The sequence below is a fragment of the Schistocerca americana genome, chromosome 4 (assembly GCF_021461395.2).
Source record: "Schistocerca americana isolate TAMUIC-IGC-003095 chromosome 4, iqSchAmer2.1, whole genome shotgun sequence".
Taxonomy (NCBI): domain Eukaryota; kingdom Metazoa; phylum Arthropoda; class Insecta; order Orthoptera; family Acrididae; genus Schistocerca; species Schistocerca americana.
The window spans coordinates 831,624,288-831,643,159 of NC_060122.1; the positions used below are offsets into that span (position 1 = coordinate 831,624,288).

Sequence of the window (18,872 nt, forward strand, 5' to 3'; positions counted from 1 at the left end):
TGAATTTGCGTGGTGTGAAACCAATTGAAATTCATTGACAGTTGAAGGAGACACGTGGTGATGGAGTTATGGATGTGTCGAAAGTGCGTTCGTGGGTGCGACAGTTTAATGAAGGCAGAACATCGTGTGACAACAAACCGAAACAACCTCGGGCTCGCACAAGCCGGTCTGACGACATGATCGAGAAAGTGGAGAGAATTGTTTTGGGGGATTGCCGAATGACTGTTGAACAGATCGCCTCCAGAGTTGGCATTTCTGTGGGTTCTGTGCACACAATCCTGCATGACGACCTGAAAATGCGAAAAGTGTCATCCAGATGGGTGGCATGAATGCTGACAGACGACCACATGGCTGCCCGTGTGGCATGTTGCCAAGCAATGTTGACGCGCAACGACAGCATGAATGGGACTTTCTTTTTGTCGGTTGTGACAATGGATGAGACATGGATCCCACTTTTCAATCCAGAAACAAAGCGCCAGTCAGCTGAATGGAAGCACACAGATTCACCGCCACCAAAAAAATTTCGGGTAACCGCCACTGCTGAAAAAATGATGGTGTCCATGTTCTGGGACAGCGAGGGCGTAATCCTTACCCATTGTGTTTCAAAGGGCACTACGGTAACAGGTGCATCCTACGAAAATGTTTTGAAGAACAAATTCCTTCCTGCACTGCAACAAAAACGTCCGGGAAGGGCTGGGCTGCGCGTGTGCCGTTTCACCAAGACAACGCACTTGCACATCGAGCTAACGTTACGCAACAGTTTCTTCGTGATAACAACTTTGAAGTGATTCCTCATGCTCCCTACTCACCTGACCTGGCTCCTAGTGACTTTTGGCTTTTTCCAACAATGAAAGACACTCTCCGTGGCCGCACATTCACCAGCCGTGCTGCTGTTGCCTCAGCGATTTTCCAGTGGTCAAAACAGACTCCTAAAGAAGCCTTTGCCGCTGCCATGGAATCATGGCGTCAGCGTTGTGAAAAATGTGTACGTCTGCAGGGCGATTACGTCGAGAAGTAACGCTAGTTTCATCGATTTCGGGTGAGTAGTTAATTAGAAAAAAAATCGGAGGCCTTAGAACTTGAATGCACCTCGTAACATTAGTTAGGTACCAATGAAGGACACCATTCATTCTACAACACTTTCAGAGCAAATGTTAAGTGAGAATTATAGTGGTGTAAGCCAGAGTTCATGACAAAATAAAAACAGTGAAATAATTGTAATGTATTTTATATTAGCAAATTAATATTTCATGTTGGCATAAAGCATGATAAGTGCTGATCTGAGCTGCTGGACAATAACCCATACCAGCTACGGGATTTACAAAGATTTGCTTTATGCATGAAATGTTTCTCTGCTTACATTTATTTTTCTATATTTACAGAATTTCCCTCTATTACTTGTGCCATGATAAATCAGCATATTTCTATGCATAAAACCAGAATTAACCCTGGTAATACCAATGCATTTTCAAAAATGTGTGTTACCAAGGAGGAGGAGGGGCGCACTTTATGATCACCCTAAAACAATTTAAAAAATAAATAAAAACAAAATTTGCTAGTTTTTGTTGACTTACATTAACAACAGACTTTTTAAAGATGTACTGATGTGTAAGTAGAATCTAGAACTAGAAAATATTTTTAGCACACTCTTAGAAATATCAACACACTTTCAGTAATGCACACGCGTACAACCAAAGGGTGGAGCAGTGGGGGAGGGGTGGATGGGGTTTACTTTGTGACCACCACAAAAAAAGTTATTAAATACAAAATTTGTTAATTATTGTTAACTTTTACTCACAACATGCTTTTTAAAGAAATACTTACAAGTAAGTAGGGTCCTGAACCTGAAAATATTGAATACGATATTCATCGTAAAAAGCCACGTCGACATCTGAGACTTACATTTAAGGGTTAAGTTTAACTTAAAAATGTAAAACATTTATGGAATCTGATCGAAGTCTTCATTAGAAACAATAATTTTTTTTTTCTCAAAATGTTAAGTGTCTGACAAGATTATAATATTTTCAAAAGAGGTCACAAAGTACTACCCCTCCCCCTCTTTGTATTCTGAGGGTTAGAATAGTTGGTGGGCCCTTTCACAAAACAAATAAGGAGTAGCTGTTATGCTAAATATATGATGAAAAAATTAATAATTTTGTCCTCTGATGACCCTTAAAAAATTTTCCTGTATTGCAATTTATATCAACAATTCAATACAATACACAAACAGGTAGTTAATTAGTTAGTGTCACAGTCGATGGAACATTTTGCATGATAGATCATAATGATATGGAATGAGTCATTTTACATTCACATCGCAAATTAATTTGTACATATGGTTCCACTCTGAACATTTCTACGTCTTTCTTTTCTTTTTTTCCAAAAAGAAAAAAAAGATATACAGATGTTGAGTTAGTAAATCCTATCCACCATCTTTTACTCATTACTGTAATAGAAATTCTACAGAACAGAAGCAGCTGTCAAGGAGAAACTTTCTCAGTTTGTTTTCAAATTTTGCTTTGCTGTGTATCAGACATTTTATATCATTGTGTAAGTGATCAGAAATTTATGTGGCAGCACTGTGCATCCCTTTTTGCGCTAAAGACAACTTTAAGTAGAGTAATGAATGTCATTTTTCCCTCAGATATTGTAGTTATGTACATCATTATTCCTTTTGAACTGTAGTAGATTATTCACAATAAACTTCATGGGGGAATAAATATGCAATGAAACAGTAGTCAGAATGCCCAATTCCTTGAACAGATGTCTACAAGGTGATTGTGGGTTTCCATTATGAACTATTAATGAAGGATGTACTGCTTGCATACCTTAACAAGGTTGTCAACAAACCAGTATGAGCCACCAGTCGCTAACAAGCTTTCAAGAGAACGTGTCTGCTCAATGTTGATCCAACCCCTTTGGTGTATTCCAGACCACACACTTGAAAGCTGTTCACTGATAGGTTCGCGGCATATTATGCTGAAACAAAGTTTTATTTTCTTATTTTTTAAAATCTATGATTACAATTCATTGGCTCATTCATTTCACAAACCCATAACCAGCTATTATTCTAATGCTGCAATATGAAACCTCTTTATGTAAACAGTCTATATAAATCAAGTCTTAATACCACTGTAATTAAATGACAGATAATGTAAGTAAAAACAAGAGCCATCAACATTAACATTGAAGACAAGAGCTTTAAATCTCTATTGGTCCATCATGAACAGGGGACATCAGCTGGTTAAGTAATTATCAATGTCAATGAAATTCACGACACCCCTGTAACTTAAGACGTTATTTTATTTTATTTTGAAGGCTACCAGTTTCAGCATTTCACTATATCATCTTCAGGCTTCATATGCATCTCTCCAAATAAACGAAAATGTCACATAGAGCCATAAATCTCTGTATATCGTGAATTCAGTCGTTACACTAGTGCTTCATTTGAAGACTTTCTATCAAGTTTTTGAATGAAGCACTACCGCAACAATTGAATTCATGACATTCAGAGATTTATGGCTCTATATGACATTTTCGTTCATTTGGAGAGTTGCATATGGAGCTGAAGATAGCACAGTGAAATGCTGAAACTGATAGCCTTCAAAATAAAATAAAATATCATCTTCAGTTACATGGCTGTTGGTGAATTTCATGATATTGACAAAGAGCTTTAAACTGTGTCACCCCACTCAGGAAAAACTGAAGTAGTGACACCCCTTTTCAACTTGATGACCTAGTCTCCATAAGAGATGCTATATGTTGGGAAACCAAGCAGAAGCATGAATTCTCAACCACTACTCACAACATATGAAGATTGGTTGGGGTTGGGTCCCAGGCATGCATATTTACTTCAGGTCCACTACAGATATGCTCAAACAGAATTGAACTCGGGTGACCTGTGAGACCACAAAAGGGCTTTCATGTATATGGAATAGTCTTGAAATAATTCTGACACAATCTTTAAAGGACAGAATGATATACACTCCTGGAAATTGAAATAAGAACACCGTGAATTCATTGTCCCAGGAAGGGGAAACTTTATTGACACATTCCTGGGGTCAGACACATCACATGATCACACTGACAGAACCACAGGCACATAGACACAGGCAACAGAGCATGCACAATGTCGGCACTAGTACAGTGTATATCCACCTTTCGCAGCAATGCAGGCTGCTATTCTCCCATGGAGACGATCGTAGAGATGCTGGATGTAGTCCTGTGGAACGGCTTGCCATGCCATTTCCACCTGGCGCCTCAGTTGGACAGCGTTCGTGCTGGACGTGCAGACCGCGTGAGACGACGCTTCATCCAGTCCCAAACATGCTCAATGGGGGACAGATCCGGAGATCTTGCTGGCCAGGGTAGTTGACTTACACCTTCTAGAGCACGTTGGGTGGCACGGGATACATGCGGACGTGCATTGTCCTGTTGGAACAGCAAGTTCCCTTGCCGGTCTAGGAATGGTAGAACGATGGGTTCGATGACGGTTTGGATGTACCGTGCACTATTCAGTGTCCCCTCGACGATCACCAGTGGTGTACGGCCAGTCTAGGAGATCGCTCCCCACACCATGATGCCGGGTGTTGGCCCTGTGTGCCTCGGTCGTATGCAGTCCTGATTGTGGCGCTCACCTGCACGGCGCCAAACACGCATACGACCATCATTGGCACCAAGGCAGAAGCGACTCTCATCGCTGAAGACGACACGTCTCCATTCGTCCCTCCATTCACGCCTGTCGCGACACCACTGGAGGCGGGCTGCACGATGTTGGGGCGTGAGCGGAAGACGGCCTAATGGTGTGCGGGACCGTAGCCCAGCTTCATGGAGACGGTTGCGAATGGTCCTCGCCGATACCCCAGGAGCAACAGTGTCCCTAATTTGCTGGGAAGTGGCGGTGCGGTCCCCTACGGCACTGCGTAGGATCCTACGGTCTTGGCGTGCATCCGTGCGTCGCTGCGGTCTGGTCCCAGGTTGACGGGCACGTGCACCTTCCGCCGACCACTGGCGACAACATCGATGTACTGTGGAGACCTCACGCCCCATGTGTTGAGCAATTCGGCGGTACGTCCACCCGGCCTCCCGCATGCCCACTATACGCCCTCGCTCAAAGTCCGTCAACTGCACATACGGTTCACGTCCACGCTGTCGCGGCATGCTACCAGTGTTAAAGACTGCGATGGAGCTCCGTATGCCACGGCAAACTGGCTGACACTGACGGCGGCGGTGGACAAATGCTGCGCAGCTAGCGCCATTCGACGGCCAACACCGCGGTTCCTGGTGTGTCCGCTGTGCCGTGCGTGTGATCATTGCTTGTACAGCCCTCTCGCAGTGTCCGGAGCAAGTATGGTGGGTCTGACACACCGGTGTCAATGTGTTCTTTTTTCATTTCCAGGAGTGTATTATCGTAATGAGAGCACAGATTGGTGTAGGGACGAAATGGATGCAGGCTGATCCTTGCTTTGAGCATCCAATTCTATTGTTGCCATGCTCACACTGATCACCAAGGTCTGCGATGGTGAATGGTACACAAGTGTGGCTTTATCTTCTGTACCACTTAGTGAGGTGGTGGTTTTAGATGATGTGGCTGCTCACTAGTTGTTGCCAAGCAATAAGTGGCAAGTGATTTAATGAAACGTGGCCTGCCTATCCTCAGTTACAGACTGCGGTAAATCAATGGACACTCCTGCATTCAATACAATGCTACCAATGGGAACTGGCACTTGTGGCGGCAGTTTTCCCTGAATTAAGTTCTTGTGGTGTACCCTTAGTACACTGGCACATGAAAAGCTCTGTGAATGGACAATATAGATGATGGGAGTGTCATGAGAGTCAGGTAATCATGATATGACCATGATCAAATATGATACGTATTTTGTGTGTTTGGTGCTCGACTGTCACGCAGATGGCCAGTCTAAGTCCTGACAACATCCTAATCATGTGATACACCAAACTACTTCATTTTCCAATACAGTACCTAACTGTCATTCAGTTGCTCTTGAGTGTAAATGTCACACAGAGTACAGGTTGCTGTAGGGAAGAAATGCAAGCTATGCATACATTTAACAAAATGAAACCTGGGTTTATGATGATATTAAAAATTATCTCTGACTGCTAAAAATATACCCAGGATAAACTGAAAGAATATCATAATTGTATCTTTCTCAGCACAGAATGTGGATTTAGTGACTACATGTTTTTAAAAATTTATTTCTTTATTATTCAATGTCAATTCGTAATAAGCATTTACCAATACAATATTCTACGCCTACATCTACATGTACATACATACTCTGCAAGCCACCATACAGTGTGTTGTGGAGGGTACCATTACTACATGCTTCCTTTCCTGTTCCACTCACTGACAGAATGAGAGAAAAACGACTGTCTATGTACCTCCATATGAGCCCTAATTTCTCAGAACTAACCTTCATGATTCTTACATGAAGTGTATGTTAGCGGCATTAGGATCATAGTGCATTCAGCTTCAAATGCCAGTTCTTTAAATTGTCTCAATCTGTTCCTCAAAAAGAATGCCATCTTCCCTCCAGGGATTCCTATTGGAGTTCTCGAGGCATCTCTGAAACACCTGCATGTTTGAACCTACTAGTAACAAATCTCTGAATGACTTCATTGTCTTTCTTTAATCTGACCTGGTGCATATCCCAAACACTCGAGCAATACTCAAGAATAGGTTGGACTAGTGTCTTATATGCTGTTCCATTTACAGATAAACCACACTTTCCTAAAATTTTCCCAATAAATCAAAGTCAACCATTTGGCTTTCTTACCACAACCCTCAAAGGCTCGTTCCATTTCATGTCGCTTTGCAACATTACGCCCAGATATTTAAACAATGTGAGTGAATCAAGCAGGACACTATTAATGATGTAACTGAACATTGTGGATTTGTTTTCCCCTCTCATCCGCATTAACTTACATTTTTCTACATTTACAGCCAACTGCCATTCATCACACCAACTAGAAATTTTGTCTTAAGTCATATTATATCGTGCTATAGTCACTCAACTTCAACACCTTCCTGTACACTCCAGCATCATCAGCAAACAACTCAGATTGCTGCCCACCCTGTCCCCCAGGTCATTTATGTATATAGAAAATAATAGCAATCCTATCACACTTCCCTGGGGCACTCTTGATGATACCCTTGTCTCTGATGAACACTGAACATCAAAGGCAAAGTACTGGGTCCTATTTCTTAAAAAGTCTTCGAGCCGAACTTATTCCATATGCCTGTGCCTTCATGAACAGTCTGCAGCGGCGTACTATGTCAAAGGCTTTTCAGAAATATAAAAATATGGAAGCTGCCTGTTGCCCTTCATATACAGTTCACAGTATATCATGTGAGAAAAGGATAAAATAAGTGTCACACAAGCAATGCTTTCTAAAACCATGCTGATTCATGGACCTAAGCTCTTCAGTCTGTACGAAATTTATTATATTCGAACTCAGAATATGATCTAAAATTCTGCAGCAAACCAATATTAAGGATACTGCTCTATGATTTTGTGTGTGTGATTTTTACCCTCCTTACACACGGGAGTCAACTGTGTTTCCGGTTGTTTCGGACTCTGTGCAGGGAGAGATATTCACGGTAAATGCGAGCTAAATAAGGGGGCCAACACTGTAGAGTACTCTTTGCGAAACTGAACTGAGATTCCACCTGGACCTGGCAACTTATTTGTTTTCATCTCTTTCAGTTGTTTCTCTACACCAGGGATGCTTATTACTATGTTATGCGTTTGGGACTCTGTGCAACAGTCAAACAATGGTATTTGATGTGACTTCTGAAATTTTCCCGGCGTATTTCTTCTTCTAATAATTTCCGGGTATGCAGCCGGATCCCGTCGACATTCTGCCACGATATTTCGGCCCAGAGACGTCCGGCCATCATCAGGTGAGTACACAACTACTGAAGAGCCCAGGTGCAGTCGCGGTATTTATGCCGAATCTCGCGCATGTGAAATGTACTGGCATCCTACAGCACATGCGTCAGGTGTTGACATGCACAGCATAGCCGAGTTGTACGTGCTGCCCTCGGTGGTGGAAATAAAGGTTAAAGAGCCCAGGTGCAGTCACGGTATTTATGCCGAATCTGCATTTCCACCACCGAGGGCAGCACGTACAACTCGGCTATGCTGCGCATGTCAACACCTGACGCATGTGCTGTAGGATGCCAGTACATTTCACATGCGCGAGATTCGGCATATATACCGCGACTGCACCTGGGCTCTTCAGTCGTTGTGTACTCACCTGATGATGGCCGGACGTCTCTGGGCCGAAATATCGTGGCAGAATGTCGACGGGATCCGGCTGCATACCCGGAAATTATTAGAAAAACAATGGTATGTTTGCATGATTCTCCTGTGTGAATGATTTCTTAAACACGGAATTTAAAACTTCAATTTTCATTTTACTGTTTTCAGCTGTCACAACAGTCTGTTCAATGAGTGACTTGACGGAAGCCTTAGACCCACTTAATGATTTCACTTGGTATCAGAATTTTCTCGGATTCTAGGTCAGATCTTTTGCTAAGGTATGATAATTGTGTTGGCTGTACACTTTGCACGCACACATGTCTGAAGCACGATTTACAATCTGTTTAAACTTTGCTCACAATTCTTGTATGTGTAGCACACTGGAACTAAATGATTCCAACTCGTTGTCTAAGTGACATGTTAACAACTGCTTATCTGCTCTTTCTAGCAGAAACATTCTCTTTGCCTTTTTAGTGATTTTTAACTTTTGTAAGAATAGTTGCTATGAAGATATAATGATCACTAATCCAACGCCATTGATAAAGTCTGGCCTGTTTGTAGCTACAAGGCCTAAGATATTTCCATTGAGTATAGGCTGCCAAACTAGATAGTTTTTGGAAAACATGTTCTAAAGTACTTTGCAAGACTGTCTGCACACCCTGCAATGAATCTATACGTATCACAGTCTGCACTCGGTAGGTGAAAGTTGCCTCCAAGTAGTATTCCTTCCATGATCTGCATCTTTGCGTACTACTGATCATAACCTTTCTTTGAATGACTCTAGAACTGTCACAGTGGAATCAGGTGGCCAGTTAAAACATTCAACAATGAACATGGTTCCATGTAGACCAGTTGTATGTGACCAGATAACTTGACTGTCACACTCAATGTCAACCTCAATAAAGACATTATTTTTCTCAGCTGCAATGAACACTCTCCCTCCTATGGCATCTAATCTGTCTTTCCGATACATGTTCCATGACTCACTAAATATCTCAGGGCATTCCTCTTCACATTTTAACCAGCTCTTGGTCCCAAGAATAATCTGAATGTGAGAACACTCCTGGAGGGCAGTAACTTTGGGAGCTTTGTTACGAATACTTAGACAATTTACTTACAAAATTTTGACAGTTAAAGTGACTATTCTAAAAGGGGTCTGATGTCCCTATAAGTATACTGACTGATGAGTGTCCACTACAGTATCTCAAATTACCACCTATTCTTAAAACCCTCATGTGTACACCACAAGTACTCTGCCAACAGAGTACCTGTTTTCTTTGTGTAGTATACCCCTGACCCATCAAGAGGAGTGCAACAATTCCCCATCTGATAATGCAGGTCTACAAACCTACAGCCAACACTATCACAGATTCGAAAAACCCTTTGGTTGAGGCCCTCCACTCAGCTAAAAAAAAAAGGGACCACAATCAACTCTGGGAACAATATTGCAAACTGCACCCTTGGCACAAGGGCAGGGCCTTCACCATGTTCGCCTGCTGCCTGTATGAACTGAGGATAGCTTTAGAACCCAAATGACAGGCATCACTGATGCCAATGTGAACCACAGCTTGCAGACAACTGCACCCTGCACACTAGATAGCTGCAGGCTATCAGAAGAGGGCTCCCCGGCAGACATACCGAGGATACATTGGCTTTCTTTCCAGCCCTGAACACTATCTCCCTAAGGGGCTCCATAACATGTCTAATGTTGTAGCTCCCAGTAACTATCAGGCCCCTGCCCATATTTGCTTCCTCTGACCCTAAGAAACAGGGTGAATTGGTGAGGCCAGATGCCCAGCCTCTACATTGGCCCTTTGCTTGCAGCAATACAAATGCATCTTGTCCCACCACTCACCTTGCTGTGAGGGTGCATCCACTATGTCGGGTATACTAGAAGATGCCTCAGTAGCACAGCCTGTGGGTGAAACAAGCAACACCTGTGGTGTCCCATGTGATGCGCCAGATTCTCTGCCACACTACACTTCGAGGCGGCAGCCTAAAGGTGGCCAACCATAGCCAAAACCACGTTCAACTGTTTGCAAACTGCAGCCAGCTCCTTCTGCGCCCATACACAGCACACACACATCCTACCCATCCTAGGAAGATTAACTGAATAAGTAAACTATAAAAGCTGACAGACACATAGAAACGCAACTTGTTACCCTCCTGAGGTGTCACCAATAGTCTATGATACCTTAATGAACTGTGTTGCTGGCTGTTCAAAAGAAATAAGCTACAGACTGCCTGAATTTACACTTGTGCAAGATTAAGCCTCTTAAATACAAAAATGTGCATGAAATTTAAGCACTACACACTACTAAGAAAACACAAGAAAAGTTAAACATGTAACTTGCTGCCCTGGAGACATGTCCCAGGCAAGAACTGGGTCTGGATTGAGTGGCTAACTTGGCTGAACTGAATGGTCACTTGTCTCCAAAACAAACAAATGAGCAACTACTGTGTTACTGACTACCTGAATATACACTTACAAAAATAGGAGATTAAACTTCTTAACTACAAAAACATGAACAAAATTTAAGCAAGATATACTACTGAGAAAACAAAAGAGAAGCTAAATGCGTAATTTGCTGTCGCTGAGATGTGTCACATGGGACAGCTGGAGCTGAATTACTATGAAGTAAATTTATGGCACAGCTTTGCTAAAAGAATGGAACGACTGATGGGAAACATCCTGGGGCATCAAGGAACTGTGAATTTGATAATGGGAGATGGGGCTACACAACTAGCAGGGTGTCGTGTCTACTGGTCATGAAGGTAATGAAATTGGCTGTATGATCATGAATCTTGTTTTGTGTATTTTCTTTTTCTTTGTTACCTGTATGGCATTTGTATGTCCACTTGGCAAACCATGTAAGCAAAGCCGACCTAGGGTCAGGGGGGTGTGGGGGGTCATTTTGAAGCATGGCACTGTTAACACAGAACCATATGAGGTATATACACCTAGTGGAAAAGACTTGAAAAACTGGACCAATAGAAAGAAATAAGTTTAGACTAAGGTGTGTTATGAGCAAATGTGGCTTTGACACTAGTGCCTGTGGTATTTCATGGGTAAAAACACCTACAAGAGGAAAGATAACAATATTATGAAAAGAACAGATTACTTCTCACCTTAAGGGGAGAGAATAAGTTGCAGACAAACATAACGAAAAGACTGCTATACATTTTAGCTTTCGGCCAAAAGGCCTTCTACTGAAGTAGAGAACAGACTCACATTCACAGGCAAAACACACATGCATGACCACTGCCACTGTGAACTGTGACCAGACCTGAGTTGTAAATGCACCTGATGGGAAGAGCAATCTTATACCAGTAAGGAGCAGAAATAAGGTAGGGAATGGGCGGTAGCAGGGAAGTTAGGGGAAGGTGCTGTACTACTTGTGGAAGTGTGCATGGTTGCGGTGAGCACATGGTATGGTTGCTGCGAGCAGCCGGAAGAACTGGGGAGGGGTGTAGTGGAAGAGAAGAGAAGTAGAAAAGGGGAAAAGGACTAGTGGATGTGTTGTACTGGAGTGGGATTAGGGAAAGGGATAGGTAAGTGGAGGACAGACTTAGCAAAGATTGAGGCTGGGAGGTTACAGGAACAGAGGATATTTTGTGAGAGAGTTCCCATCTGCACAATTCAGAAACACTCGTTGGCATGGGTAGGAAGGGTCCATACTGTGCATGCTATGAAGCAGTCATTAATATGAAGCACACTGTGTCAGGTAGCATGTTCAGCAACTGTGTGATTTAGTTGCCTCTTGTCCACAGCTTTTTGGTGGCTGTTCATGCAAACAGACAGCTTGTTAGTCATCATGTCCACACAGAAAGCAGCATAGTGGTTGCAGCACAGTTTGTAGATCACATGACAGCTTTCACAAGTAGCTCTACCTTTGATGGGATAGGAGTTACCTGTGAGCAGACTGGATTAGGTGGTGGTGGGAGGATGTGTGGAACAAAACTTGCATGTAGGTGTATTACAGAGGTATGAGCAGAGCAGAGATGGAGTACTGGTGGACAAGGATATTGATTAGGTTTGGTTGTCGGGGGGAATACCACTGTGGGAGGGGTGGGAAGGATTGCGGGTAGGATATTTCTCGTTTCAGGGCACAATGAGAGGTAGTCGAAACCCTGGTGGAAAAAGTGATTTAGTTGCTCCAGTCCTGGATGATACCCAGTCATGAGGGGAATGCTCCTTTGTGGATGGATGGTGGGCATGTGGGAGGTGGCAGGTAACTCAAGAGACAAGGTGTGTGAGATTTGTTGCTGTACAAGGTTGGAACAGTAATTTCGGACTGTGAAGGCCTCAGTAAGACCCTTGGTATATTTGGAGATGGACTGCTCATCCCTGCAGATCCAACAGGAACTTGTGGCTAGACTGTAGAGAAGGGACTTCCTAGTATGGAATGGGTGGCAGCTATCAAAGTTAAGGTACTGCTTGTGATTATTAGTTTTGGAGGTACTGATGTAGCCATCCTTGACGTAGAGGTAACACCGAGGAAGGTCGCGTGTTGGGTTCAGGAGGACCATGTGAAGCAAATGAGGGAGAAAGTCTTGAGGTTCTGAAGGAATGTGAATAGGGTGTCCTCACCCTTGGTCCAGATCACAAAGAAGTCATCAATAAATGTGAACCAGGTGAGAGGTTTGGGATTCTGCATGGTTAGGAAGGATTCCTCTAGATTGGCCCCCAGAAAGGTTAACATAGGATTGTGCCATGCGGGTGCGCCATGCTGTACCATGGATTTCTTTTGGAAGTGAGTTCTATGTAGGAGAAGTAATTGTGGGTGAGCATATAGTTGGTCATGGTGACTAGGAAGGATGTTGTAGATTTGGAGACAGTCACGTGTTGGGAAAGGTTGTGTTCGATGCCATGGGCATTCTCAATGTTAGTGTAGAGGGAGGTGGCATCATGCTGGATTTGTGTAAGGCCTTCTTCCGGTCCCCACAGTGGAAATACCTTTTTCAGTACCAACCATAGCAATCAGACCCAACCGAAAACAAATACTGAAACTGGCATGACTCAGTTCACTCCTCCATCCAACAGTGGCCTACCACAAATCAGCCCCTGTTAACATTCCAGAATTTCTTAACCTCAAAACCTAGCCTCACCATCATTCAACAAATCCCTCCACATGGAAATCAACTTTATATATGCACAAAGAAATGCAATCCACCACCTAAAAACTGATTCCGACCTTATAGACCATCCTGCTGACAAAGGCTCCACCACTATAATTTCGAACCACAGGGATTACCAGGACGAGGGACTCAGTCTGTTGTCAGATTTGTCCACCTACAAACTCTACAGCATTGACACCATTCCAGAAATACAATAGGATCTCCAATCCTTTCTTAGATCCTTGGGCCCAGCCTAGAACCTCTCTCTCTCTCTCTCTCTCTCCCCTTCTCCTCTCCCCCCCCCCCCCCCCCCACTCTCCCCTAGTGCTCAATGCACTCCCCCCTTCTACATGCATACTCAAGTACATAAACCCAACCATCCAGGGCACTCCACTGTGGCCTGTTATTGTGCCCCACTGAGAGAGTCTTTCCTCTTGTCGACCAACATCTTCAGCCTATTACCCATAGCCTTCCCACCTATATAAAAGACATAAACCATTTCCTCCACTGACTCTCAACAGTTTCTGTTCCTTAATCACATGGTACCCTGCTCGTCGCTTCTGATGCCAGAATATCCCCCCCAATGGCCTTGCTGCTATTGAAAACTATCTTCCCAAATGACCAACTGACTCCAAATCTACAACCTCCTTCCTGGTCACTACATTCTCATGCACAAGTACTTCTCCTTCGAAGAAATCATCTACAAACAAATCTATGGTACAATAATGGGCACTCCGCAGGGCACCATCCTATGCCAACCTATTCATGCGCCATCTAGAGGAATCCTTCCCAGCAACTCAAGAGTCTGAAACCCTTCACCTGGTTTATATTTATTGATAGCATCTTCGTGATCTGGACTGAAGACAAGGACACTCTATGTACATTCCTCCACGACTTCCTCCTTCCCGATTCACTTTACCTGGTCCTCTACAACCCAACAAGCCACCTTCCTTGATGTTGACCTCCACCTCAAGGATGGATACATCATTACCTGCATTTGTAACAAACCTAACAGGGACAAGGCAATACCTCCACTTCGACAGCTGTCACCAATTCCATACCAAGAATCCCTTCCATGCAGTCTTGCCATCCCTGGCTGTTGGACCTGCAGTGATGAACAGCCCATCTCCAAATATGCCAAGGGTAAATCACCCTCCCAACCTCATACAGACATAGATCACCCATGCCTTGTCTCTCCAGTCACCTACCACAACCCACATACCCAAGGTTCGGCCACAAAGGAGCATTCCCCTTGTGGTTCAGTATCACACAGGACTCTAGCAACTGAATCATGTTCTCCACCAGCGTTTCGACTACCTCTTGTAGTGCCATGTAAACAGGAATATGCTACTCAATATCCTTCCCACTCATCCCACAGTGGTAGCTTACGCAATATCTTGTGCATCACTACTCCATCCCTGCTCCCAACCTCTTGCCTTATGGCTCATACCCCTGCAAAACATCTAGATGCAAGACTTGTTCCACTCATCCTCCCACCATCAACTACTCCAGTCCTGTTACAGGTTTCTCCTATCCCATCAAAGGCAAGTGTACCAGTGAAAGCTGTTACATGATCTATGAACTATGCTACAACCACTGTGCTGCTTTCTATGTGGGCATGATGACTAACAAGCTGTCTGTTCACATGAATGGCCACTGTCAAACATTAACCAAGAGACAGCTGAACCCCAATTGCTGAACATGCTGCCCAAACAACGTGCTTCACTTCACTGACCGCTTCACAACCTGCGCCATCTGGATCCTTCCTACCACCAGCTTTTCTGAACTGTGCAGATGGGGACTCTTCCTGCTATATATCCTATGTTCCTGTAACCCCTGGGCCCCTATATTAACCAGTCCCTGTGTTCCATTTACCCATTCCTTTCCCTGTTTCCAGTCCAGGACAATATAGTCTTCTATTTCTTCAACACACTCACTAGTCTTTTTCTAATAAACCTTCCAACTGCACCAGCAACCCTACCTGTCCCCACTGCACAAAAATGGCTCTGAGCACTATGGGACTTAACATCTGAGGTCATCAGTCCCCTAGAACTTAGAACTACTTAAACCTAACAAACCTAAGGACATCACACACATCCATGCCCGAGGCAGGATTCGAACCTGCGACCGTAGCCATCGCGCGTTTCCAGACTGGAGTGCCTAGAACCGCTCGGCCATAGCGGCCGGCCCCCACTGCACCCCTGCACCATCCCACAAGTAGAACTATAAACCCCCCCACTCTGCTATCTTTCCCTCTATCCACCCCCTGCCGCCTCCTCATCCTCACCACTGCATTGCTGCTCACATTAGGTGCAGTTAGCATGGAACTTGCTCTGTCCAGCCATCCTGATTTAGGTTCTCTATGGTTTTCCATGTTTTTTCCTAAGTCATTTCAGGCAAATGGATTCGCATGTTATCAAAAATCCAGACATGAAATTTAAAACTTTCTCAGCATACAGACTGTTGCGTAAAATTTCAGATGAACTGCCTGATGTCAGTAATTTTATGTTGCAAAAATTTAGTGCTATAACTTTTCAGGTTCACAATTAATCCTGGAGGGCACTCTTACTGACAACTGCTGATGGCAAAACAATAATACGGGTTTCCAATGATTTAGAACTATCTAATTAGTGACCATAAAGAGATCTCATTAACACATGCAACACAATGAAAAAATTTGGTGTAGAACACTGTGTTCCACAAATATTAATGTCATGAATACACAGCAATGTTCTTTTTTCAGTTTATGGGTATGCAGACAAGATACGAATCTTTCTTTCCCCAATATTTTTGCTGAAAACCTAACCACTGTCAGGGAAAGTAACTTCTGAGCATAAACACATACATCCTTATATTTTGTGAAACAATGACCCCATGACTCAAAGGTGTACTACGAAGTTAAAGGTACATCTGTCACAGATGACATATTGATTATGTAACTTGAATTTCGCAGTATATCTGTGAGCCATATGTTCTCGGTATCACAAGTAATAAACAGCATGAACTTGCAGTCGGAAGTCAGTCAATGGCTAGTGAGGTTTCAGCTGAAATATCAAAAGGAAGAAATAATCATGGCTCAGCTACAGCCTGTACACTGATGGTACATTCTATTTGCTAGGATACCTTAAAGAAACAAACACAACTCTTCTTTGACATCAAATCTTTCTTACCTGTGTGACAGGGTTATTCCCTTAACTTTTGACTGTGTGGGAGGATAAACATCATACTGCATTTTTCTGATGATTTGGAACATCAGGCCAGCTCTGAAACACAAGCCATGAAAGCTAAGAAATAAAGGAACCAAGCACTATTACACCATCAACTGCTGTAAAAATTGCAATAGAATCTCATTAAACTTGAGACGATTGGAAAATAACAACCAAGCAGTTGCACAAATAAAGATTTATTAACCCTTTATCATGGTTTCAACAAATATAAGTCCATCGTCTTCATGAATGGATATGAACATATTGTCTTTAATTGCGCAAATGGTTGGCTGTTATTTTCCAATTCTATCGAGTTTCTATGTGCATCATTTTTTAGCGCATGTACGTTGCAAATTCTAGAGTCCTATTATGTAAAAATTTCTTCTTGTATACTTCTAACTCTGAATGAAGGTAGGTTACTGCTTATCATTGGCATCACGGTCAAGTTGGAAAGGATTGAGGGAAGAAATAGGCCACTTTGGTAAATCATAAAACCTAAACAAGTTCTAAATGTGGATTTGAAACCTACTTCTCCTTAATATGCGCAGTGACTTAATAACTGCCACCTTACTTGGCCTCTTCAAACGGAGACAGTTCGCTCTCCTTACTTCCACTCGATGTCAAAGTGTTGGCAATTGACCGACAGGGACAAGAGTATAGTAATTACAGTGTGCAGAGGGGCTTTTAAGCAACCTTATGTCCCATATGTGAATGAAATGGGAAGAAACCTAATATGGGGTGCAACGGGAAGTGTCCTCTGTGCACAGTTAATGTAAACTGTCAATCTGTATTTACAATAATCACATACACTATGAAGAAGATACTGATGACTGCTAACCCAATACTAAGTAAATTTCTATAATATACTTCTTATACTTTACATAAATGTATAAACGTCTAAGAATTTATAATATATGTAACTTTGTAGGCTTCTGAAGATGATAAGATTAATTCATAGAAACTGGTAAAGTGAAACAAAAATATATTTCAACTGAGGACTGAATTTTACTCTGAAAATTGTTTTGACATATGATGTTACCTCCTAAAGCTACCAATGGACTGTTACCATGACTTTGCCACACTGCCACGAAATAACTCTGTACAGAAGTGGTCGTTCATCCTCGAACCACTTCAGTACATTCTGCAATGAATAAGATTGTTGCTATTACACTGGCACATGCTGATAAAGAATGAGTGTGCAATAAGCTGCAGCTACATGGAAGGAACAAAATAATGGAATTTTGCTTTAAGCCTTTGAGTCCCATTGGTTTCTGCTTGAAACCACCATTTTTTTCTTTCTTTTTAAATATCAGTACCTTTTGCATGAAACCACTGATGCTACTGCATGACAGAGACTTCTAGTGGTACACTGAGGTACCTCTACAAATGTTACGCTTTGTAACAGTCACTTATAGCATTCAGAGCAATAGTTGGTGCAGAGATTGTAGGTGATTTTGACATGGGATTATTTTTATAGTGGCCAAGTTGAAGAGCTCACTGACAGTGAAAGTAAGCATATCTAAGTTATTGTAACATCAAAAAACAAAGATTCAGTAACTTACCAAACAAAAGCGTTGGTACGCTGATAGAGACAATAACAAACACAAACACACACATAAATTTCAAGCTTTCGCAACCCACGGTTGCTTCATCAGGAAAGAGGGAAGGAGAGGGAAAGACGAAAGGATGTGGGTTTTAAGGGAGAGGGTAAGGAGTCATTCCAATCCTGGGAGCGGAAAGACTTACCTTGGGGGGAAAAAAGGACAGGTATACACTCGCGCACACACACATATCCATCCGCACATATACAGACACAAGCAGACATATGTAAAGGCAAAGAGTTTGGGCAGAGTTCGTCTTCCCCTCTCCTTCTCTCTTTCCTGATGAAGCAACCGTGGGTTGCAAAAGCTTGAAATTTGTGTGTGTGTTTGTGTTTGTTATTGTCTCTATCAACATACCAATACTTTCGTTTGGTAAGTTACAGAATCTTTGTTTTTAGATATATTTCTCCCATGTGGAATGTTTCCCTCTATTATATTCATACCATTAATTTTAACCCAACAATTACATTTGTTATTGTAACATCATTTCGAGTTTCTACTACTGCTTTTATGAGTATAATGAAAATGAAACCACAGGAACAGTATGTAGCTGTGACATAAAATTTATTAATTTTTAGACCCATTTTTGCTTGTTACTGAGGACTATAATTTGTTTTCGGTGTTATGGGTTCATGGAAGTTTTGAAATGTGGGCTTTCGTCTAGG

At 42.6% G+C, this 18,872-nt stretch overlaps 1 protein-coding gene across 1 annotated transcript in view; it reads right to left on the bottom strand.

Moving 5' to 3' along the window:
• Positions 1 to 18,872, bottom strand: part of LOC124612453 (mediator of RNA polymerase II transcription subunit 24) — a 150,461-nt gene that overhangs the window by 36,704 nt on the left and 94,885 nt on the right. Inside the window, exons 14-15 of the mRNA XM_047140679.1 lie at positions 16,571 to 16,663; positions 2,829 to 2,979 (exon numbers count right to left, since the gene is read on the bottom strand). Coding sequence (XP_046996635.1) covers positions 2,829 to 2,979; positions 16,571 to 16,663 — 244 coding nt within the window. The remainder of the gene's footprint in view (positions 1 to 2,828; positions 2,980 to 16,570; positions 16,664 to 18,872) is intronic.